Below are 25,977 nucleotides of genomic sequence, written 5' to 3' on the forward strand. Positions count from 1 at the left end.
ATAAAAATGTGCGTGGAATTCTGACTAAAAGTCTCTGTACGCCAGAAACCCAAAATATCCGTACGGACAAAAGTGGCATACGCACACATGCGCTGCAATTTGTGGTTTATAGATTAAACAAAAAAGTAAGCATATGCGACTCCGCCTCAAGTTACACCCTTTCCATGCCTCCGGTCCATGCAAAGTGACTCACGAATGCGGCGTCCCTATTTAAAGAGCCTCGATTGGCTGCTGTCATTCCGAATCACGGCTTGTGGGAGGACTATGAGGACGAAGACTCTCGTACTCTCACGGAAATGGAGGTGGAAATACTGGAAAAAGTAGAATATTTGGAGGACACAGTAGTGGCATAACGAATAAAACAAAGACTAAGTGACAGCACGTCCGCTGTCATCGGTGTGAATGGAGCAGGGCAGCCCTTAAAAAAATAAAAATAAAATAAAAAATACGGGGTGGGGGGGGTCGAATATCAAAATGTGAAAAACAGTCGTACGCAATTTTTCGGCCCTGTTTTGTGCGTGCAGAAGCTTTATAGATGAGGCCCCTGGTAGGGGCAAATGAGCCGGCAAACACAGCGAGCACTCAAAAGCCTACCTTTATGCATTCACATACGGTACCAGCATTCGGGAACATGGACTAGGTGATAAAAGAAAAGGAAAATACATACGAGTACATATACAATGTAATATATATACATGTAAAAAAGCTGCTGGTTTCAACCAAATTCATGGAATTACTCTGTTTTTTCTAGGTTCATGTAAACATACTGAACGCGTGTGCGTTTTTGGGGGAGTGCCTTCAGGAGGCTTTTGTACAGGGGCCCAGAATTTGGTGCGACGCTCCTGAGTGTGTCCCATGACGTTGTTTTTCCTCTCAGTCATCTAATGCTAGGTTGCTGGGATTGGAGGGTGTATGCTGTCATGCTGTGAATGAACAGGGCTGAAATCAAAGAAAAGTCCACCCTGCAGTCCGCAGCCGAGAGGACGGGCGGCAGAAAGCACATTTAATGGCAGCTTCGTTCAAATAAATCCAGGAGGCAGAGATGGGTTTGTGTGGTAGGGAACATGTAATGGAAATGTCAGGTGGACCACATTGTTGACTTCTCCAATTATACTCTCAATGTTAGGTCAGTCTTGATTACTTCACCTAACCAAACAAATTCTCGAGCCAGAAAACAACAACTTAGCTTGTTACAGACAGCAACAGTTAATTGAAAATCTTTATTTCAACAGCTGGTTGAGAGATTTAATTGCCTGTCGCTCACTTAAGGCTGTTTACAATCTAATGCATGATGGATTACGAGGCGCACTCCAGCGATTATCAGACACGGACAGGCATACACAACGTTGGCCAGATGAACTGATTCGATGCAATGGACTTTTGATTCCTTCACATGTTCACAACTCTTTTTGCCATTCGCCAATATTTGTCCTTACAGAACAAAAGGGTTAGACCACCACTAGCCTTGTTTTTTTAATTAGCTTTTTCATAGCAGTCATTCTGACACACAGTAAAACGGAATGGGAAACAGGAACTTAAAGTCATTATCCCCCAGCCCGTCGCCTGTCTAGACCTTGGCCTTACTAACGCAGTTACGCCACAAGTCTCCACTTTTCTTATTGCTCACGGCTGTAAAATAACCCACAATAGAGCCAAAGAAAGTTGCAAGTCCCAGCACTTTGATAAAGAAGATGAGTAACGCTATCAAATTCAAGAGATACTGTAACTCGTAGCAAAACACGAATATGGCGTCCGAGTAGATGTTGTTGCCGTATTTGTCAACAATCACATCTTTAATCAAGGTAAAAGTGATGTTAAATGTTCATTTATCCCTTTCATTTGTCATTTATATGTATTTAAATGCATTCCCAAAGGTTTTCTGCATGTAAAACTATATTTCTAAACCTATAAAAAAAAAAGTGTGTAGTGTATTAAACACTCATCACATACTTCAGGACACTTCAGCTCCCACATGTAGACATCCATTACAGTATGCAAGCCATGAGTGGTTTGTTTGTCTACAAGATCAATGTTATGTTTTCTTTGCTGCAGAGGCCTATTTGCAACATCTATATAATCAAATCCAATTAAAGCGCACGTTACGGAACAACCTGAGGACCGCTTCTTTCTTCACCAAGATGTGTGGAGCAATAGTTGCTCTGAAAGCAAAGCCTTGCTGCTGAAAACCTTACAGTATGTCACTCCTTTCTGCTATCACACAATGGGTATATGGCTGAAGGGTCGGGGGTTGAAAAGCACATCATCCCCTCGGCCTGGGACTGTTGGCAATAAATTTCACATCCTCTAATCCGGTTTTCCTGACGCTGGTGGAAGGCAGGCACGTTGGCAGCCTTAACGGGCGTGTGCAGTCAGGGAATGATACCACATTTAGTAATATGTATGTATGAGGGAACAGTCATTCCAGTGACAACCACACATAACATTCGAATTTACACCACATATTATTTAATGGTACAGTATGTTTCAATTAAGACGGCAGCTTGTCACCCAACTCATGCCCAACAAATGTTCTAAGACCACACACTTTGATGGAGATTATGATGATTATCATGAAGAAAAGTAGCCAATACCAGCCCATCCCCAAATAAATAAGGCTCAGAATTCGCACCTCAGTAATGCAGTATTGATACTTCAACAGTCAGGTGTGACTCAGTCTGTATCAGTACCTTCGTTAGACGTGACACCTCGATATGCATGCAAACCAACACAGGTGGCTGCATGTGTATGGTTCAATGTGACTTGTGGATCCCTGGTCTAATTCTACGTATGACCTCTGTGACTGAGCCCTTTGCATGTAAATGAGGAGGGAATGCTCAGTGGGATGAGAAAGTCAAGACTTTTTCATGGCAAATAGCTGGAATATTCTCAAGCGCAGAGAGAGCACGTTTCACCCAAAAAAAACATAAGAGAAGGCAGCAAGACACACAACGAAGCAGCAAGTGAAGGATAAGAGATGGGAAATGGACAATTTGTAGAATCATTACAGCGCATGGAGATTCTGAACGCATTTAAGACCGAATCAATAAAACACCGTTAACCCTCGCATCGATATAAACTGTACAGAGACAGAATGGTATAGCAATATGTGTTTCAGAAATCCACCGATATCGTTTTCAACATTGCACAAGCTGACATTGCCTGCAGGCAGATGTCAAAGTAATTTATAGTCCATGTTAGTGTGACATTAGTGTTTTGCATGGCAACCATGTTACTTGGAATTGATTGCATTTAAATGACAATCTACATATACAGAATTGATTTTTCGGGCAACGGGAACAAAAGCCCTCAAAAGACCAAGAGAGTTGTGATGGATCTGGAAGATAGGGTATAGATGAGGATTCATTATAGTCAATGAATCTCAGCCTATCACACATGGTGATGGATTCAATGCCGCAGAGCTCAGTGATAGATCCCTACCCCTGCTGCAATATTAGAATAACCGTGTTTCCGGCCAAAGAGTAGGTCAGCGGCTAAGCATGAAGGTTAGAGTAATTAGCATTTGTCAAAGCTTATCACCATTTCACACCCTACACCGGTGACATCTCTCATTCCTATTAATAGAAGCCTCCACTGAGACAAAAAGCGTCTTGAGTCTCATAACCAAAGGCCAGCAAATTCAAATACCAGGTGGCATTATCTGGAGATATGTCACATGCTATACATCGGGGACGTTCCCATCAACTTACTGGGCAAACAAACTGCCCTAACGCATAGCACAGAGGTCACGTTAATACATTGGTACTCAAATCAATTTCATTTTATCAACATTGCGTAAAGTCGTGTATGTTGACACCCCAATGTTTATGAATTAAAAATGAGTCGGTGTCTTGACTCATGTGATGTAAAGGTAATGTAAATGTAAAAGTGGAGGAAAACAGGCAAAGGGAAGTGTCCTGCACCGTTGGGGCTAAAACAAGAAGGGCTTTTACTGCTGTGCCTATACCAAATATGGACGAGTAGGCACTCTTGTCAATGGATACGTAATCTTTGGAGATAAAAAGAATACATCAATTCTGTATTTAGCCAGCATTTAACATTGTGCAAGATTTCATTTCCCCGCCGCGTACTTTTGCACAGCTCTGGGACTTGCATTTCTCTTTCTCTTTCATTTCTCTTCCCACCAGTCAGTCAAGGTGACAGCCCCTTTTTTTTTTATCACGAGAAAGCACGGTGTAGGAAATAACACGTCTGTTCACTTCTCTGTCTCTCTGAGACACTTCGGAGAGACAGAGAGAAAATGTACTCCTTTGTTACGTCAGTAATGAGTCTATAAGATGTCTGAGTGTTGCATCCAAAATTAGATATTTACTGCCAAACAAATGCCTTCAAATGGTACATTTTGTGTTCAAACAAAACCTCAGACATAGCAGGCTGGGAATGGAAATTGTGCAATACGAGCATGGATACACATCCTGATGCAGAAACAGATCAGTAATTGGTATTAAAAAAAAAAATCTAAACAAATAGTTTTGTTGTGTATGTTTTGGCTAAATCCTTTGACAGCTTTGCACATGTAAATACTGATTTATTCTTATTATTTTATGCAGAAACCAAAGTCCCAGCCCTCAATTTTCTGTACACCTTATCGTGTTCAGGGGTGCGGGGAGCTGGAGTCTATCCCAGCTAGGCTTGTCACTATAATCGATAAATCATACAATTAAAAAAAAGTGGTCTGTTATGTTACCGTATATTATAACGCCCTCAATAAAATGACATGTATGCGTGTGTTTCATCTGCTAGGCTCTCTGTGCCACACAGGCTGGATGACAAGAGGGTTCACTCTGCATCTGTCTGTGTGCATTGGTTCTTTCTCTTGAAACGAACAGAGAGTGGGCCCTCATCTCATTCAGCCTCTTTGTGGAGGCAGGGCTACGAGTGAGTGGATACAGAGGGATTATGGGCGCCACACACGGGAGGCGACTTGGCCCCTAGTCCGTTGATTTTCCAATGGAACCTGCGCGATAGGGCAATTGTCGCGTCCAGCCAAGTGACATGCGAAATTCGTGCGTGTGAAAGTTTGTGTCCGTGCGTGTCACCGTGCACACACTGGCTTGCGATGCAATCCCAGAAAGTTTTCATCGCTGTCGCCCAGACGAGGACCAAACAGCGGGAGTCGATCGACGGACATGTGGATCGACCAATGAGTGGACAGGATGCTAATCAGTAGCTATACTTGCCGTGTCAGATTTCCCCTCGCTAGCTGCCATTTCTAAAAAAGAATACAGAGATATAACAAAAAAAGCGGCATGGGAACTCGTTTACATGCATTTCACACTGACATTTATGGAAGCTTACCTTCAATACGAATACTATCCGGTACTAGCAAGAGTACTCTATCAACACCGGCCGCTTTTCCTTCTTTGAACTACTTTGATACCCCCAAATTCCCTCCACATCTGACAGCCAATCAAAACCACGGAAGACTTGTACAATTCGCTCTGGATGTGAACACGTCGCTCACAGGTGTCGCTGGTCACAGACGCTCGTTGCTTCCCGTATGCATGGTTTTCTACGCGTTGGCGATGATTTTCGTTTGTCGCCTCTCGTGTGTGGCGCCCATAACGCTTACTGAGGCGTTTGGTCGGCAAATATAAACAAAACAGTGCGAAATGGTGCACATTGTCGCTGGCTACATTGCAAAATCATACGCACAGGGAACTTCTGTGTCAAGTTAATGTCTCACACAGGTACACCGTACACTACACTTGAGTACCATCTAGTGGTTCAAATGTGCAGCACACCTCTCATGACAATTATTGAAAAATTGTCGAAAAAATGTTTTCCGATAAAATCGATTATCAACGATAATTTGTAGCACAATTATTGACCAGCAAAATTTGTTATCGTGACAGGCCTAATCCCAGCTAACCCCAGGTCACATATAGAGACAGACAACCATTCACACACACATTCACACCGTCACTGAAGGGGAATTCAACCCATTCTGGCCCCATAGAATCAATGTTTATCTATTTAGATCATGTTCAAATATTTACCAGAACCACATCTCAAGAAGAAGACAGCCGAGTGAACCACTACACTATCAGAGAACAGAAACGAAGGTCCCTTGAACAATAAATCAAGACAAAGGATGTCCTGTCAGCTGTCAGTCTTTATGCTGTGTCCTCAACATTGCCATTTTTGTGACTCGACCAAGCGTGTTGAACACAACTGGTAGAGACATATCAGCTTGTGCAAATCAGTGCACAAAAAGAGAAACAAAAGTGCAGCGCAAAGCGTCTTCCGCTGTGCTTCATCAAGGGGACAAGCATGAAAGAAGGCTTCACCTTATCTGATCAATGCAAAACCATTTGCAGAAGCAAGTGAACCTCCAGAAAAAAACAAGCTTGGCAATGTCATGAATAAGAATAGCATACCAAATGGTAGGCATGGGAGCCGGTAAGTTGTCAATAACGCCATAACAACTTTAATTGGACAAAAGATGGATTTTTTTTAATGGTTTGGTCAACGAACTTCAGTCTGGTTTCAATCCGACGCTGAACTTCGGGGCTCATTGAAAAACTTATTTGTGTTTTGATAATCATTAGGTGCAAGTTGTGGAATTTTTTTTTCTCCGGACCCTCTGAGACGAGCTGAAGCTTGAATGTCAAGTCGAAATGAAACCACCTGCTGGAACCGAGATGCACAGCTGAAGACGTGACACTGAGGCACATCCATCCAGTCTCCTGACAGAAGGAAAGTCTTTTCCATTTAAGTCTAATTCCCACCTTCAATCTTCCAGATTGTTCACGTCACTTGACAGATCGGAGTGACAACAATCTATGTAAGAATTGATGCGTGGTGTGATTTTTTCTGACAATGAGTTGCTTTGTCAATAGAAACAGCTACATTTTGAATAAGAGAAGAGGAATTAAAGCTAGCATGTCGTGCTGGATGAAGGATTTCAATAACGGGACATGTTTTATTGTAATATTTATTGAACCTACCACTGTCTATTTGGCAGCCTTTTAAACACACACCATATTGACCTGGATATACGGTATTTTTTTTCTTATATTCGGGGTCTAGCGATTTATATATGGAGCCCCAAACACTTCTTCCCAGGTGAGTCAGAGCTTTTCCTCCAAGTCTGTCACTCACATACACTAATGACCAGGCTGGAGAGATGCAGCTGCGACAGAGAACCACTGGTGCCGTTAAGGGTTGGGCAAGTTAGTAAACAGAGGAGGCGTTACGATGCCAATTGCGTGATAATGGTTAAGCAGAGGCACCAAATAACTGTTGAGCAGCTCAGAAATATCCTCTTGTCTTTGAAAATGATTACAAAAGAATTCAGAACTCTCTTATTATAAGAGAGTTCTGAATTCTGAGTTCTGAGTTCACAACCCTACGTTTATCGTTGTCAACGATAAACCGATGCGGCCAATTTGACAAGCGAGAGGCTGCGTCGGTAGCAGCCTCCTGGATTGATAAGAATCAGTCATGAACCGTCGGGTTAATTGACTGTAGAGGCACGCACTGGGTATCACGAGACAAGCAATTGGATGACGGTGCTCACATTGGTTGCAGCTGCTCGCCTCCTCACTAATGGTCCAAAACACGCCCCTATCACTCCAGTTCTCCTTCCTCTCCGTTGGCTCCCGATACATTTTAGAATAAAGTCCTCTTGTTTGTGTTCAAGGCCATTAGTGGTCTTACTCCAGCATACTTGGCTCAACTTTTAACTGCCCGTCTTTTGCTGCCTTTGCCCGCAAGCTGTGGAAGTTCCTTCTGCCAGCGCTACGATCAATCAGTTTTTAAATCTCATTTAAAAACTCAATTGTTCAGTTTTAGTTGTTATTGTATTTCCTTTCGATCATACCCTGTTCTTATTTGCTTCAATCTTCTTTTTATTCTTGTGAAGCAACTTGGGCTCCACTGGGATGTTGTAAGCCGCTATACAAACACACTTGGATTTGATTTGATTTGAAGTACACTGGTAGCACAACAAATCTTACCCAGTGACACCAGCAGACCGACAGAGACAAGTATGGTAGCCTTTTTACCAGGGATGGTGCTTACGTTTTTGGTTTGTACCTTGTTTTCCTTTAAATGTTACACCCTTTCTTATCTACCTGGAGTGTTAAAAACACTACGCTCAGGCTGAAATGTTACACGGTTACTATTAGGTGTGTCACGAGTTACTCTGTTCACGAGACGAGACAATACAATACACAAGATGGGGTCTACGAGACAAGATTTTAACATTATTTTGAAGAAAAGTACAATGAAAAAAATATATTGTAATCGACTAATTTAATTTCTTGATGCCCTTCTGCACTGTGTGAATGCTGGTGGCCCCGCCTCCATCCACCGAGACAAAGAGGCTGTATGACTGTCAAAGGGCTCACTCCGTTCATGCCATTGTTCTATGAAACCAAATGTGCCAAGGTGCTGAAACCAATGCACAGAGTGAACCCTCTTCCTGCCTGTTCGGAGGCGGGATGCATGCACATGGTAATATATAAAAGCCGGTAGAATTATCAAGTTCAATTTAATTTATTGTGTGATTAATTCATTTATTATCGTCCCAGGTTTAGTCCCCACAAGATTTTTTTTTTTCTCTGAATGAGAAATCTTGTCACATTTTAATCCCAAACACCCCTAGTTCCTATTGTTGCGTTTTGCGTATGGGATTGTTTACTTTCCCACCCTAACACAGCATTTTCATTGCACCCATGTGGCAAACAGTGCTCCAGTATGTACGTGTCTTTGCTTGGACACATTTTGGCCACTTTTGAAGAAATGTGTCATTACTTGAGAGGCTTTGAACTATTGATTTATTTGTTATTATTGATTCAACTGAAGGCTAAGGCATCTGTTTTTTTATTGCTACATTTAATATTGATGCCATCAAAGAAAAAGATTTGACATGTGATTCTGCTGCTGTCTGTCTTTTGACTTTATTCCTGTCAGTGCCTCACAGCATGCTTGGGGAAATGATGTGGTCTTTTACACATTTGGAAATACTGTACGAACGTCCCTTGTATGGAATTGGCTGCTTTATTTTATAATGTAAAATTGATGTCTACATGAACCTGAACTGTGGAATCGCACCGTTCTGTTTTTAAACTATATTGGGGGTTTTTTAATGGTATCGTAACCCGTGGATCCAGAGGTGTATCGAATGGTCTATCACAAAGAGACTTACAACCCTAATATTTGGGTCAATACGGTATTTCAAGATGTTAAAAAGGGTATAAACTGAAACTTACCTGGCCCAGCAGCTCAGGTAGGCCCAGCACCTGACCAGTGAACACTCCCAGACAGATTAGAATGGAGTTGAACTGGCCAATGAAACCTCTGATATACCTTGGAGAAATTTCGCCAAGATACATGGGTAGGACACTGAGCGCTATACCTATTAAAAAAACAAAAATAGAGAGAGATTCAATTATTGATCTAAAAGCAGAAGATCATATTGAATGTAACACATGACAGGACTTAAACATTTCAAGCAACCCAAATAATAGAGAAAGGTGCAGGTTGAAAGTGCATTTTGAGGAATTAAAGCAGAATTATTCTTTATAGCCTCATTCATGTTATTATAGAATATTGTTTTCTGACAGTTGCTATGCAACCCTTTGAAAAACAAAGCCAGCAGCAACAAGCGTCATTTTCAAGTGACAGCTAAGACAGCTGGGTAGGGGAGCAACGTTTCCTCGAATAATTAGAGTACCTCGATTACAAAAAGTAATGTGTTGCATCATCTCCTCCCGAATGGAGCGGAAGATCCGAGACAAGGTAAAATTAACGTAGCGCTAATCAGCGAGATTAAGGTTAATGTACCTGACTAACATAATGTTAGCTGTGTGGAGGGATAGCTTTCCTTTAAGCATGTCTACTGTCAAATGTGTGAAAGTTTATTACTATGGTAACGTGACCAGAAGGGGTTTATTTCATCTGCAAAAACACAGCGCTGTGAGCGATACAATGAAAACATTTTAGCTCACTAATCAGTTTCTGCTCAGTTGTAGAACACAGTACTGTGTAGTTGAGCAAGGAAGTGCGTGTCTCACTCATTTAGTTGAGAGTAATGTGTTCCACTACAGGTGTCTTCATTTTACTTTGAGCACCGAAAAAAGTCAATATCTTCTAAAGAATATTTGTCTTATTTCCAGTCAGCCTGTCTACGTTTGGGATTTATAAATGCACAGCCATAAACATAATGTAGTACATCATTTAGTCTCAGTGAAGTAATTATTAGTTCTCTCCTTTTCCAGTAATAGTTACAGTCTGTGATGGATAAATGAATGTACAAAAGCACCATCATGTAGTCCCTCAGACCTATGAAAATACAGTTTGTTCCTACGCACAATGTGAATTTAAGAAATAAAACTGTTGATTATCGAAAAAATTAAACCAATTAGTCGTTCATTATTTGGTTTAATGTTTTCTTTTCGACAGTATATTTATAAATGCACTTTAACCAAGCAAAATTATGTTTTTTCCGATTACTTGCTTTATCAAAAACATTTTCAGTAGAATACTCGATTACTAAAATAGTCGATAGCTGCAGTCCTACAGCTGGGGTAGGCTCCAGCATACCCACAACCCTAGTGAGGACAAACGGTATAGAAAATGGATAGTCAATATTAAGGTTAGATACGTTTATCAACTACGTAAACTACTCTCAGACAGCCAATAGGGCTCCAGAGCAAACATTTCAACATCAATGACACTAATTGAAATAACTGAGGATATTACCAATGCCGGAGAGCGCTAACACTGTGCAGCTGGAGTACTTACGTACGTGACAAAAGCATCCAATACAATTAATCATAACATTTTAATGAACAAATTAGAACAATATGGCATCCCCAGGTGATTTTGAACTGTGTGAAAAGCTACTTCATGAACAGGAAACAATTTGTGAAGCTAAGAGAACACATCTTCATGTCTAGACGCAGTTTGCGGTGTACCTCAGGGGTCAACAGTGGGGAAAACAACCGTAATGGAAATGAATTATGGTGTTTATTTGTTTCAGACGGGAACGGATTCATTGGTTTTACACTATTTCTTAGGGGAAACAATTGATTCGGTTAGCATCCGTTTCAGTTAGAGTCAGACCTTCCAGAATGGATGAATGACGCTAACCAAGGTTCCACTGTAGTAAAAAAGACACTTCAACACAAATGCAAATAAATGGTGTTGACATTCAGGCATTAGCGGTCTTAAAAAGACTAAATTAGCTGGAAATCATAGCGTGGCAAGAAGCACTCGTGCACTTAAGAAGCACAATACTGTATAGCGCAAACATGTACTGGACCAAAAAAAAAAAAAAACCACTCCATATTCTCTAAAGTTCACTGGTGCCTTTATTTCTGTACTGTATGTTTTTAATTCTCAAACTATGGTTTTCATTTCAGACTCCTTTTTCCCCTCGGATAAGTGTTGAACAAGTGTTTTGCCACATAAAAAGCAAAAAATAACTGCAATATTTTCTCCAAAAGTAGGCCATTAATTCTCTAAATTGGTCATCATTTTGAACTATATGATAATACAGGTAAAATGGACAGCATGCAAAAAAAAAGCTCACAATTTTTGCGTTTCTGTATTTATGCTTCAATGATGTTGCGGTTTTGCACTTTGTTCGGTAGTCCTTGAACGCGCCATAGTTGTGTGTTGTGACTGGCTACACCGTGGCTTCGATTCCATCTGTTCATAAGTGTGCAGAGGCATTTTTAGGGCTTAAACCTGGATTGTGCATTTAGCTTGTAATCTTCATCATGACTTAACAGTGGCAAATGGAGCTGCATCGAATCTAATGATTCAAACACTTACTTTTATTGCAAATGTTGAACCAAAATCAGAGGAGAAAGTCAAGCAAGCAGGAGTGTTTAGAGGTGTAGGAGCGAGCCATTTTTATGGGCGCGGATTTTCACCATCTGCTGATCTCTCGAAGAGAAAACACTTACCAGAGTCCACTCCAATAATGAAGCGGCCAATGATGAGCATTTCAAAAGACCGTGCCCTTTCTCCGAAGGTCAGGAGCAATGCAGCTATCACAGCAAAGACATTGTTCACCAGCAACGTTCCCTTTCTGTTTGAAAAGAGAAACTGGTTAGTTTGAGCACATAAACTTGACATGGATACAACTGATAATACGGTAAATGTAAAACTTTTGTATGGCTAACGTAATAGAACGACATGTGCAGGTGTGTCAAAAAGTGTTTGCCCCCTTCCTGATTTATTTTTTGCATGTTAGTCACACTTAAATGTTTCAGATCAAACAAATTGAATATTAGTCAATGACAACACAACTCAACACAAAATGCTTGTTTTTAAATGAAACTTTGTATTATTGGGGGACAGAAAAAATCCAAACCTACATGGCCCCCCCTATAAAGGAGGTAATTGAGATCTATGAGTCTGGAAAAGGTTATAAAGCCATTTCTGAAGCTTTGGGATTCCAGCGAACCACAGTGGGAGCCATTATCCATAAATGGCGAAAACATGGAAGAGTGGTGAACCTTCCCAGGAGTGGCCGGCCATCTAAAATTACCTCAAGAGCGCAGCGACGACCCTCCAAGAGGTCACAAAAGACCCCACAACAACATCCAAAGAACTGCACAGCCTCACTTGCCTCAGTTAAGATCAGTGTTCATGACTCCACTATAAGAAAGACACTGGGCAAAAACGAGTTCCGACGAAAACCACTGCTGAACAAAAAGAACATTAAGGCTCATCTTAATTTTGCGAGAAAACATCTTGATGATCCCGAAGACCTTCGGAAAAATACTCTGTGGTCTGACGAGACAAAAGTTGAACTTTTTGAAGGGTGTGTCTCCCATTACATCTGGCGTAAAAGTAACACCGCATTTCAGCAAAGCAAAACATCATATCAACAGTAAAATATGGTGGTGGTAGTGTGATGGTCTAGGGCTGTTTTGCTGCTTCAGGGCCTAGAAGACTTGCTGTGATCAGTGGAACCAAAAATTCTTCTGTCTACCAAAAAATCCTGAAGGAGACAGTCCGGCCATCTGTTCGTGACCTTAAGCTGATTAGTTATGTTGCAATCGTTTTATTTTGGGCCGCACGGTGGCTTAGGGGTTAGCATGTTGGCCACACAGTCAGGAGACCGGGAAGATCTGGGTTCGAATCTCCGTCTCTGTGTGGAGTTTTCATGTGTGGGTTTTCTGCGGGTACTCTGGTTTCCGCCCACATTCCAAAAGCATGCATGTTAGGTTAATTGGTGACTCTAAATTGTCCATAGGTATGAATGTGAGTGTGAATGGTTGTTGTCTATATGTGCCAACTAGGCTCCAGCATATCCGCGACCCTAGTTGACCCTAGTGAGGAAAAGCGGCATAGAAGATGATGGATCTTTTTATTTTGCACCGTTTCAGTCACCATGCTGTTAATGCTACAGTCCACTGTAGAATCAGAATGACATCCTTCATCCAGTCGTAACATCTTACCTCATTGTGCTTAAACTAGCAAACAAACGGATGAAAAAAAATAAATTGGCACGCCACTATTTTTTTTTCCCCACTTTACTTTCAATTTCGGCTTCAGCAAAACTCATGAAGAGTGAATGTTTTAAATGTATTCGAATGTAAATACTAATGCAAATCAGACCCAGCAGGGGGTTCCCCATTTCAACATTCCCTCACCATACATTTTGACCATTTCTTTAAGATCTTGATCTTGAGCTTGACATTCTGTGTTGAATAATTCAGGAATGAGACGATATATGAAAAAAAAATACCACCCGGGAACTTTTAATGAGTCAGTCCGTCAGTCCGTCGCCTTCATCTCCTATTATACAATGAACTCTAACCTATGAACTTTAACTTTTCTGAAACAATCTTTAAAAAAAAAAAAAAAAAAAACACCAGCCGGTTCACTGATGTACGAAAAATTAATAATACATTTCAGATTGAATTTTTAAACACAATCTGTATGGATCACAAGAAAGCCAACGGAATCGTAAAGATAACTTCATTTTGTCAATTGTCTAAGAATAAAAACTTTATAAAAGCTTTACAAGTCTCACTCTGCTGTCCAAGTGACATTCTGTGGATAAATGAGGTTATTTTGTCCTTAGAGGAATCAACCCCTGACAAGAAGTACAGAATGGCATAAAAATGTGATATCGGTATCTAGTTTATTCCATATAATGAAAACCAATATAGCCCTTTAGTCCCCAAAGTCGCAAACAAGCAACATTGCCGAATTTGCTGCCAATATGATGCCTCCCGTAGTTAATACTTTACACCAGCAGATGGCGGACATCTGTAACTCCAATCTCAGCAACATTTGTGGGCGTGTTTCTATGCAACGTTTAGGAGTTTATCCCTGAGTGCGTACGGCAGTGAGTCCGCTCGCCATAACAGTCCACAGGCAGCACATACTTGAGCCGATGCTTTGCTTCACCGTGTTTCAGGGTGGCAGGACATGGTAGGTTGTCAAAACGGCACTAATGGTGAAAGGGGGAGTGGGAATGTAAACAAACGCAGAAATAGCGGCAGGCGGACAAGGTGACATCCGCGGGAGAAAATGCACTGCTGCCGGATTCACCAAACTTGCGGATTTCCTCGAGCCAAAATGACCAATTTCTCAGATATTTGCTTACACAAGTTGTAAAATGTTGTTTACAGCCACGCTAAGAAGCTAATTGCTGATGCTGTATCCATTAGCAGATATATGTTAATTCCACAACGGGAGATATATCGGCATATCGGTTATCGGCAAAAAATCCAATATCGGACATCCCTAGTATAGAGGATACTGTACCCAAGCACAGTTCCAGCCAGAAGTTTCCACTCATTTTGGAAATGAACCAAATACAGTACATTTTGGGCTCTTAAACATTTTGTTGAACGATGCTTTTTCTTTGGTGGAATGATTCTACAACGTACATCTTAAATTATATACAGTATAATTATTCAAATATATGCATATACCCCCATAAGTACTTAAGCAAGATTCACCTCAAGCAGACGTTTTTCGTAGCCATCAACACACTTCCAGCTTCAAGAGCTGGCTGGATATTTGACCACTCTTTACGAGAGTTTATTTAAATTGGTTGGTTTTCTTTTTAAACATAGTCCACACATGTTCTATAGATTTGAGGGCAGGGCTTTGGGAAAGCCATTCTAGAAGTTTAATATTAATCTGCTAATCTATTGTTGGAACACTTAATCGTGTGTGTACTCGGCATGTAAAGTTGGAACTGATGGAAAACTGTATACAACTCAGCATTTCTACACCACAACAAACCAGCTTGAAACTTCATCCATCTATCTAGCCATTTTCTACTGCTTATCCTGCTCAGGATTGTGCAGAGCTGGACCGAACCCAGCTCACTTGAGGCAAAAGGCGGAATACAACCTGGACATGTCGCCAGTAAATCACAAAGGACATAGACAGACAACCGTTCCCGATCACATTAAGACTGTCACTGAGTGGGCACTGAACCCGTGCTGCCTACAAGTGAAGTAAGGCGGGTCAACCATGAGGCCACCAGTGACCGCTGCCCTCCACATATTAATTGTAAGTCACTGTGAGGCAGCCCAAGTATGTCATACTCAAGCCCCATTACTGTTTGCACTCTTCAGGAGTAGCACATTACTCACAGAGCATCCCAGCAGGAAAAAGGTGAATCATCAATCTAACGCTTGTTCAGCTGAATCACAATTGATCCACAGCAGCTGCAACATAACCATAAATCATACTATTAAAAATAAATTGACCTCATGCATATCTCAACCAAGAGAAGTAAATAAACAAACTTCCATTTCTACATTTCTTAAAAGTTTCTCCATGAAAGATGTGCAATAATGTGGAGAATATAATATTTATGGGACATTAATTCAATGAGCTGCCTTCATACAGCCTGGGTCCACTTTCTAAAGGACATTAAGTACAGTGGCGTGTACATAGGCGAACACAATCCTTTCCATGATGCTGGTTGGATGGATAGATAGACACAGCAGCTGTGACCTTGACGTCCCTAGGCCCTTGTAGAGCTGTATGGCCGTGAGGACAAAGGAGTCTATTGGTGGAGCAGGAGAGAGACAGCAGCCTGATGCTGAACACCTTCCTCTGACTGATTGTGTTGTGCAGAGGGTGAAGGACATTTTCCAGGATGGACAGGAGTTTATTCAGTCCTTTTTTTTGCCACAGTCCTCAAGGATTCAGCTCTGTGCCCACCACAGAGCCAGCACGCCTCGCCAGTCTGTCCAGCCAAGTAGCGTCATTCTTCTTAGGACCACAGCCTTCTTAGGACATCCAGAAGACTATATCCCACGTCCTTATAAGTCCTGACCACTTCCACCTCCGTATTTGGTGGAGACAAGACGATGGTGGGGTTTGTTCCAACGGACGTCCACTACCATTTCCTTGATCTTGGAGGTGCTGAGCTGCAGGTGCAGGTGTATTTCCCCCACCTGTCCATGCATCCAACAATCTGTCGTCTCAGCATTCCTGCAGACTCAGGACATTGCCCTGAAGTGCGCTCGTGCTGCTGACCTCAGTGTCAGATGTGCAACCGCCCAGCCTCAAATCCATAATGCAGAAGACCAGATGTGGATCCACTCATGTCCCTCAGCTTATCTCTCAGTAGGAGGGCCTGGATGATAATGAAGGCCCTGGACAGGTTGAAAAACATAATCCTCACAGTGCCGCTCCATTGGTTCAGGTGAAAGAGAGTTTTGTGCAGCAGGTACCGGATGGCGTCGTGCAATCGCACCTTCGTCTGGTTGGCAAATTGCAGGGTGTCCTGTTCATGTTGAACGTAGTGGCTGAGGCCGTGGGGCATAAGCCGTTCCAGGGTCATCACGTGCAACGTTATGGTCACCAGTCTGAAGTCATCTGCTTGATTGGATGCGGCCTCTTGGGAACAGGGATGAGAAACCGTCTTCCACAGGGTTGGTCCCCTCATCTTGAAGATCCCTGAAATTGAATAGAGTCTTCTCTGGTCCTCGTGCCACCCTTCTACACCTTTTGTAAATCGTTTATTCTATTTTTTTTGTGTAATGTTGGGTCTGTCCAAATATATACTAGTTTACTGTGTCAAAATGGTTTCAGTGAAAAAGGTAATTAACACTAGTTTTGTACGGCTCTGCACCTCTGCAGTTGCTGATTCCCGGCCAGCAAGAGAAAAATATGCTCATCTGTCAACGGCACTTCACACGGGACTGTTTTGTGAACATGGGCCAACACGGAGGTGGACTATCCGCCAAACTGTTGCTGAAGTCCGACGCCTTCCCAACGTTATTTGGTTGTGTTGAAGAGTCAGAAGAGCAAGATGTAAGCAACAATTTATCAGTGTCCTAACTGTGTTTATTTTGCGCAAGTAATCGGACAAAAGCGGTTGGTTGTCTGTGAGCGAGCGGAGGGAGTGTGACCAATCACAGCGAGGTGGGCTCTGCGGTAGGCGTACCTGGAGGAGGGCTGGGGGCAGAGTATATTACATAAACCGTTGCAGAGGTGCAGAGTCTGGAAGATCTTGAAAGCTTTCTGTGCGGGTTATCGTGTGTAGCTGCTCTATAGGAGTCCAGAACTCAATACAAAGGCCTGAAAATGAGTACAATAGGTCCCCTTTAACAAAATAACTTGTAAATCTGGACTGTACACTGGCTTGAAGTAAGGCTAGTATCTCAGCCATTAGCACCAATGTTACTACTCAGTACTTCTAAAACTTTGGTGCACACTGAAATAATCACAATTTATGACTACTAAAGACTACTGCATACACTAAAGTGTAATACTTATTGTGTTGTCTATAGGTTGTGTCTTTACACATGTCAGAAATTAAAGGGTTTTTTATTTTTTCTAGCTAACTAATTTCAACTTGGGTGAAATATAATTCACAGGTGTTAGATGGTCAAATGGATGGCGGGAGAGTATTAAAACAACCTTAGTAGGCTAGCGCACCCACATTGCCTCTGTCTGTGCTCCATAATAGCATGTAATGGCATGTAATGGCATGTAATGGCACGTAACGACCCGTATGTCTTGATGCTGTTTCATCATTTTCTGAGGTAAAAGTCTGTATTTTCAAGACACTTGGACAGAAGGAAAGTACATTTAAAAACAGACTGTGCAGAGAACCAGCTATGACACCCTTGGCATTCACTTCAGAAAGGCTTTCACCCCTCCAGAGACAGCTACAGTGGCGTTGTAATGGAGCAGCAAAAATGTAAATTATGCAGTTAAGTGTGCAGGGCAAAAGAAGCATATTTTCCCATAGTTTTTATATAGGCTTGTTAATGACAGTCCATTCATCGCGGGGGTATGCTAGAGCCTATCCCAGCTGACTTTGTGCGAGAAGCAGGGTACAGCCTGGAACTGGTCGCCAGCCAATGTAATGACGGACATACATAATGAAAAATAATAAACTTACATGCTGCTTGTACTTTAAAATTACATCCATTTTCTGCAACTACCTTGTGTTCAGTCGAATTTAACCTTGAATATCTTAATAATAATAATAATAAATAATGGATTCAATTTTATATAGCGCTTTTCGAGGTACCCAAAACACTTGACGGTGAAGTGAACCCATTATTTATTCACTCGCTGCCCAGAGGGTGAGCTGACGAAAACGTAGCTGCCAGATCGCGCCTGCAGCCTCTCCGACCACCACATTCATACACCAGTGTGGGCAGCAGTGGAGGCAAGGTGAGTGAAGTGTCTTGCCCAGGGACACAACAACAGTGACTGGGTGGGGGGAGTGAAGATCTAACCACAAACCTTCCGGTTTCTGGACGGCCTGCTCGACAACCTGTGCCACTGCCGCCCTAATAGTCTTACCAGACTGATAAATTAGGAACCATAATCAAAAGCCAAAATTAGAAGAAGGAAAAGGAGCTTTGAACCTTGGTTAGCATTATTCATCTGTTCCAGACAGTCCGACTTAAACCAAAATTTACTCAAATTTTACATCAAATTTTCCCGCAAGAAATCCATTCCAGAAAGCCAAAAATGTTAACACCAAATGCATTTTTAAAGTTTTACAATTAGTTTTACATGGAGAAAACTCCCCAAGATGCATACACTGTAAATGCATATAAATGATCATATGAACGAAAGGCATGAATCAACGTTTAACACTACTTTTACCTTTGAATGAAGACGTGATTGTTGACAAAGACGGCGATGTGGCAGCGAGATCCACTCGGACACCACCTTTGTGTTTTGCTATGAGATATTTGGTTTGGTTTGGTTTAATTTTATTTGAACATGCATGAAGGTTACAATGGAATACATCTCATGAATCATCGTTTCACAGTTCCACATGTCCAAAAGGAGTAGGAAGAAGCAAAGCTTATTTAATCCTACCCCACATCCGTTCCACATCTTGTACACTACATATCATTCACTTCCTGCATTCCATGTAATGTTATTGATATTATAATCAGTGTAATAACAAATATATATTTGTATATTTGTATTTAGCAAACATCAACTGCTTGTATTGTATTTTGAATTTGCTCATCTCGGTACATTGTTTGAGTTACTCAATCCTTTCCAAAATGTAATTCCGCCTACAGAAATGCTGTGGGTTTTCAGCGTTGTTCTCGCATACAAGTGTTTTAAGTTTAATTTTCCTTTGATATTATTTTTGTTCTTATCTAGTACATTACTATAATATTATTACATAATATTTAACAAAATGACAACGGCAGATGTGAGAGCAACTCTATGAGATTCTCAGTTTCTGACCATTCATGTCCAGATGAAATCTTCATTCTAAGATCTGACGTAGCCACGGAGGCTCTTCAGTAACGCATGAAAGACAGAGAAGAGTGTCATTAAAATACTGAAGCCTGCTCACCTTCCCAGTATTTTTATAAGCCAGGACACATTAAGCGCTCCAGAAAGGCCCCCAATAGAAAATATGGACACTGTGATGGACCAAATAAGCGTGGTTGTTTCTGCTCCAACAGGCTTGCCGTATCTCTCCATCCATGTCTTGTTGTAGAATTCTTTAATATACTGCAGCAGAAAACACACATGGAAGGAGGCAACTGTCACGATGCTGTCATGAAGGCCAAAAGGACATTCTTTTTGTTTTTAACAGTTTCCTGTTATGCAATATATCAATATAATTCATGAAAATTAATGAAAATAACAGTTCTTATAAATGAAACCCTTTACATGAAGCCCTATTCAGTTACAAGCTATAGTGCAGGGGTCACCAACGTGGTGCCAGGTAGCCCCCCCCACGACCACACGAGGCGCCCGCAAGCCAGCTTTTCATTCAGGTTTTCAGTTAATAATGTGAGAACACTAGAAAGAAAAATATTCCGAAACGTAAAATGTGAGTTGTGGATACCAGCATTTTGTGAATGTTTTGGTAAAACAAGCATATTTGATCTGTTTGGCTTGAAATAAGGTATGAAAATCATTTCTACAAAAGTGAGTAGCTCGTGGCCATTTTCATTTTCTAAAAGTAGCTCTCGCAAGAAAAAAACGTTGGTGACCCCTGCTGTAGTGGAACTTCCAAGATCGAACACAATCCGTGGCACGGTTTGACTTACATGTTTTAATTTTATTCGGATATTTAAAAAAATAGAGAAATTGTAAAATAAAACTAAAATAAAGTGAAATTGCTCACCATTTGCAGAGGCCTGTGTGTGATGTGCATGTGATTGGTATTCAGTTAATTGTATTGCTTATGTTGTACTGAGCAGCCAGACCCTTCCCTAGTTTGATTTGGGGTTCTATGGTTATAACAATGGTGTGCAGTCAGGGGCAGCAAAGCCTTCTCTTCCTGCCTAACCACAATTGGAAGCACTGACCTACGCTTACAACTTAAAGTCTAGTTATTTGTTCCATGAAATTATATGAATTTATTCCAACATTCAATTATTTTTGTCTCTTTGTCTTGATCAGGAGTGTATTAAACACATTTAACAGATGTGGAGTTAAACCTTCAGATCAAAGGCCTGTACTACGAAGCAGTATTTCTTCTTATCCAGAGTAAGTTTGAGAATTTACTCTGGATATGTCATATTACAAAGCTGGTTAACTTCTGAGCCAATCTGGTCGGAAGCAGGTTATAATCTGGGATAAGAGATCAGGGCTGAGCACAACACCACATACTGACGAATAAGAGATCAGAGACTATAAAAGCCACGCCCACTGATCTATCAGTTGTCTCTGCAAAATGACGTCATTGTTCATTGAAAATCCTGCGGAGATCGACGCAGAAAGTAAGAGTTAAGAGAAAGGATTTTTGCGGGATCGGGCAAAACACTTTGGATTTTCCCCATGATTTTTGTGAGGACAGATTGTCTAGATTGTCATCAGATGGACATATCGCTGCCAGCTTCTTGGGTTGCGTTTACAATGACACACAGTGAAAGCACTGTGCCCATAAAATGGACAGTAATATTTTATTTTATTTAACATCACTATTATCTGTTCTGTTGTTATTGTAAATAAAAGTGAAATTAGTCACCCCCTGGCATTTGTCATTACTGTCAGCCATAGTGAAATTCTGCTGATTTATTGTGTTTATTCTTTATTTTATTATTTATTCTATTATTTGAGGAGATAGCGACAGAGTGGACAAAAGTTCCATATTTTCTAGAGGTTTATACTTGCAGACTTTGACATGTGCCAGGCTAGCTCAACAACAGTTTCCGCGAAACAGAATTTAATTCACAAAGCGTGGCGACCGCGGACAAATTATATTGGGTCTGCTCCTGTCTTTGACAACCAACATTAATCAAATGAAAAAAGACTCAAATAGATACAACTTCAAAGCCTTGAATAGATTCATTATTTTAAAAGTCACACAAGAAGCCACTGGACTAAAAGAAACTAAGACCTCGTTGTTGCCCCCTGCAGAGTGGAAGAGGTACTGCATGAACCTACACTTCTCAGGTTAGACTGAATGGTTTATATTATCTAGGTGATGTTTGGCAGGCAAAATGAAAAGCTTTTGTGGGCCTGATGTGGACCAAGAGCCGCCTATCGAGGACCAGTTCTCGAGATGCTCGGGTGTTTTTAGGTATTTTACTTTGGAGGTTCCTGTATAGAGTACACATTGAAACTAAATTAAAGTAACCCCCAGAAACGTCCTATTAAATTCTCATGAGCAGTGTGTCCATGTGTTGAGCGGGATATGGAATTGCATGAACCACTGACATTTGCTCGTCACTGCCAGCATCCTTTGCAGTCACATCATTTACAAAATGATGAGGATATTTCAAATCAGTTTGCTACCGAGACGATGACAGAATGTGGTCAATTGTAAATCCCAGCGCCTGCACTTCAGTAAAAATGTTTTAATTTCCAGATACATCATCAGCATGACTTGTGACATAAGATAAATTTACCAGAACTTTGAGGGGTAGTGGAAATAGTGAGTATACCTGTAAGTTCTCTGTAATAAAAGTTCCTGGGAATGTTGGTGGACGAGCAGCTAATAAACAGCATACTATGTCAGCTTATCTAGAAAGCCTCGTACGTACAGCATGACGTCTCCATTTGGATTGACTATTAAATGAAAACTTAAACAAAGTGGACATTAGGTGGTTAAACAACATTAAACAAGTGACATGCAGTCACGGGAGGCAGTCATGATCCATCCATCCATTTTCTACGCCGCTTATCCTCATTAGGGTCGCAGGAGTATGCTGGAGCCTATCCCAGCTGACTTTGGCCGAGAGGCGGGGTACACCCTGGTTGCCAGCCAATCGCAGGGCACATATAGACAAACAGGTGGACAATTTAGAGTCGCCCGTTAACCGAACATGCATGTTTTTGGACCTGAAGAAAACTTACGCACGGGGGAGAACATGCAAACTCCACACAGAGATGCCCAAGGAGAGAGATTTGGACCCAGGTCTTCCGAATCTCCCGACTGTGTGCCCTACATGCTAACCACTCTGCCACCGTGCAGCCACAGTAATGATGTAACATTTTAAAAAACAAATAACATATAACATATAAATATTAACATTTGTCCATTGAACTGTATTCAATATATTTTCTGTGATTCCAATCGTTTAACATTTTCTTAAGTAAAATTTGCTGAATTTGCTCATTTCTTGATCCCGAGGCTGCTGCGAGCATGCCTGCCTACCGTCACACCGAGCCCTGAGCCGTGGCTCATGGTGCCTGCCGGTTTGTGTTTGTCAGTTTCAGTTTGTCAGAATGTTGCAGAAACATTTATTATACAGTATGCCTTTCGACAGCAGCCGTAATGTCTTTAATGTAAGCGTGACATCACGATTCTTGCTGATCGGACAATAAAATACAATAGAAATGTGATAGGGAGGCACTTGCATTGCCGCTGCATTGTGCTTGTCACTGCTGTTCTTCCATAGAGGAGAAAACCCAGCATTTGTTTTGACAGCAGCACTAGCTAGCAGAAAGTCTAATGCATTCAATATATTTTTATGCTGCTGAATGACTGAAGAAATTTAATGGAAGATTACATACCCAAGCTCACCAGCACGTGATCAGACTTTTGCAACAAAGTATCAGAACTTTTGGAGAAGGAAAGGCTGCATGTACTTCATATACAGTAAATATATAAAAAGGTAAGAACACAAATGTGTGTCGATTGATAAAAAGTAAATAAATGGGTCTAAGGACGAAGGAGTATTGGAAAACAATGTTTTTTAAGATTTTTTTTTTTTATTATTCTCTTCATTTTCTTGTTATCCTCATAATGACGAACCTGTATTAACATTCTTAAAAACTCCAAAAGAGTCAGTGCCTCACCAGCCATGAACCTCACCGCACGGCACTGCATCATCACTTGTGCTGTCTTGCCAAGCCGCTACCTCAAGCTCAAGCAATTAAGGATGTCACTTCACCCTGCCTGAGCAGAGGGGGACGTCAAAGTCAAGAGAGAAGCGATCCACATGGCTAAGGTCCCCAGAGAGGAATGATGTTAAATTCTTTAATTCCGTTATTGTACTTCAGTATCTCCCTGAGGAGATATTCTGAGGTGGTCCAGGGGGCACCTTGATAGTTCAGTGAGAAACTGGCCTCTCAGCATCTAATTCTAATTTATTTGCATTTTTTATTCATGACAGGTCTTGAACCCGTCACACCCGACTCAAGAACTGAGTGACTTGTTCACACACTTATTGACAGATGTGGCTGCTGCCAAAACCAAGCATACCAACTGCCGTGCTCCTATTCTTCCCTCCCCCTAAGGTCCATCACCATCACTTTCTATAGACGAGTATGAAATATTTATCTCAGTTATGACTCCCGCCACCTCTGCTCACTGCATCACAATCAGCCTCTGTATTTCCAGAGTGTGATATAATCACAGCATGTTCACTTAGCAAGACTAATTGCACACAAAACATTAATTTATATCTGCTTAGTTCAGTCTATCAGACAAAAGACACCCATAATCAGTGCGGCGAGGTTCATGGCTGGTGAAGCACCGAGTCCTTTGTTTTTTTTGTTGGTTTTTAATGTTAATGTTGGTTGCTTATCATTAAGATAACAAGAAAAAGAAGAGAATGACTAACTTTTGTTAAAAATGCTAAAAAACAGGGTCGGGTTGTGAGTCGCCAGACTCTGAACTGCTTCTGGTGTCAGGCTCCGGTGTCGCGCCAAATGGCTCAGCAACGCTAACCACTAGCTCGTTGTTTCGGCTGCCATTGTCAACTGCATCCGTGTCTACGTCAGCTACATCACCCATGTCACCTCTATCTTTCGCGATCGCGTCACTACTAAGGGCAGATCCACCGGCAGACAAGCTCTGTGACAGTGTTAGCTGCCTGTATTTTTTGTCTCCGCTCGATTTCGCCATTTTCCTCTCTCAACTCACAATCCGTCTTCTTCATAGACGATCTGTCGCTGCCGGTTGGAGGAAAAGAGAACTGTTGGCCGCTACTGGGACAGAAATAAATTGCCTACAATTCAGAAATTCACACACAAGATGAATAAGACTTTGATCTGTCGCTCCCGTGAAAAAAAGCCAAAGATGTCAATAGACATCTTTGGCAGTCAACGTTACTTTTTGAAAAGACGTCAATAGACGTCCTTGGCAGTGAAAGAGTGTGAAGAAACCGATGTGTATAGCTTCTAAATGGTATTTAGAAAGGCAGTAAATTCAATAGAACTTTGTTGTCATTGTATAGAGAGCGGTTTGACTCACCAGTGCTGGAGCGTTGACTACAGAGAGGTTGTACCCGTAAAGGAAAGACGAGCCAAGGGCACCAAAGAAGGCTGCACTCAACAGACAGGGTGTGATCGACTTCTGTTGACAGATATACAAAAAAAATGCCATGAGAACTGAGGTGTTGCCCAACAAATCAAAAGATTTTGCTGAAACTAATTAATCTTTATTAAGCCGTCATGGTAACATGATGACTTTATGGCTTGTGATGGTTCATACCATAAATGTAATGGGGGATCAGAGAGAATAAACCCTGTTTACAAAGAAGGGAAAACATGAGGAGAGCAAAGCGAACAGGCAGGGGTGCCAGGTGCAGTTTCTTGTTATCTGATGGACACATAATTGATCTTGAAGACCACCATGGGTTGTCTATGCGTTTCAAATGGCAGAATGATTAAGATACAGCAACTGGACCACGAGATAGCATGAATCATAATACTGGGATGATGTAAATGAAGGTAGAGATACGGGAATTCATTGTCACAATATTTTTTAAATGGAACCATCCGCCTAACCCAAAAAAAAAAAAAAATAAATCACCTTTCTTCTGTTTATCATCCTCCTACGCAACAGCCAAATAATAAAACAGCCATGGACCGCAAACTCTCCCCAAGACTCACCTTGAATACCCTTGTCGTAAAAAGTAATATTAACAGCTAGTTTATTAATTTCTTTTTGGGTACTTAGTTCACTTGTACAGCTCTCTGGTCATCATTTTTTCAGCTAGTCTTAAGATTTTGATCAGGAGTGTATACATATACATATATATACACATATATACATACATATATATATACACATATACATATACATACACATACACATACATACACATGTGCACACAT

At 41.3% G+C, this 25,977-nt stretch overlaps 1 protein-coding gene across 6 annotated transcripts in view; it reads right to left on the bottom strand.

Moving 5' to 3' along the window:
• slc2a9l2 (solute carrier family 2 member 9, like 2) overlaps window positions 1–25,977 on the bottom strand; it is a 100,546-nt gene that overhangs the window by 56,838 nt on the left and 17,731 nt on the right. For all 6 annotated transcript variants that reach the window (XM_054784125.1, XM_054784126.1, XM_054784127.1 and 3 more), the window contains 4 exons: window positions 25,112–25,213; window positions 19,808–19,968; window positions 11,940–12,064; window positions 9,237–9,382 (listed from right to left, as the gene is read on the bottom strand). In XM_054784125.1, coding sequence (XP_054640100.1) covers window positions 9,237–9,382; window positions 11,940–12,064; window positions 19,808–19,968; window positions 25,112–25,213 — 534 coding nt within the window. The remainder of the gene's footprint in view (window positions 1–9,236; window positions 9,383–11,939; window positions 12,065–19,807; window positions 19,969–25,111; window positions 25,214–25,977) is intronic.

Source organism: Dunckerocampus dactyliophorus, chromosome 8 (genome assembly GCF_027744805.1).
Source record: "Dunckerocampus dactyliophorus isolate RoL2022-P2 chromosome 8, RoL_Ddac_1.1, whole genome shotgun sequence".
Classification (NCBI taxonomy): Eukaryota; Metazoa; Chordata; class Actinopteri; order Syngnathiformes; family Syngnathidae; genus Dunckerocampus; species Dunckerocampus dactyliophorus.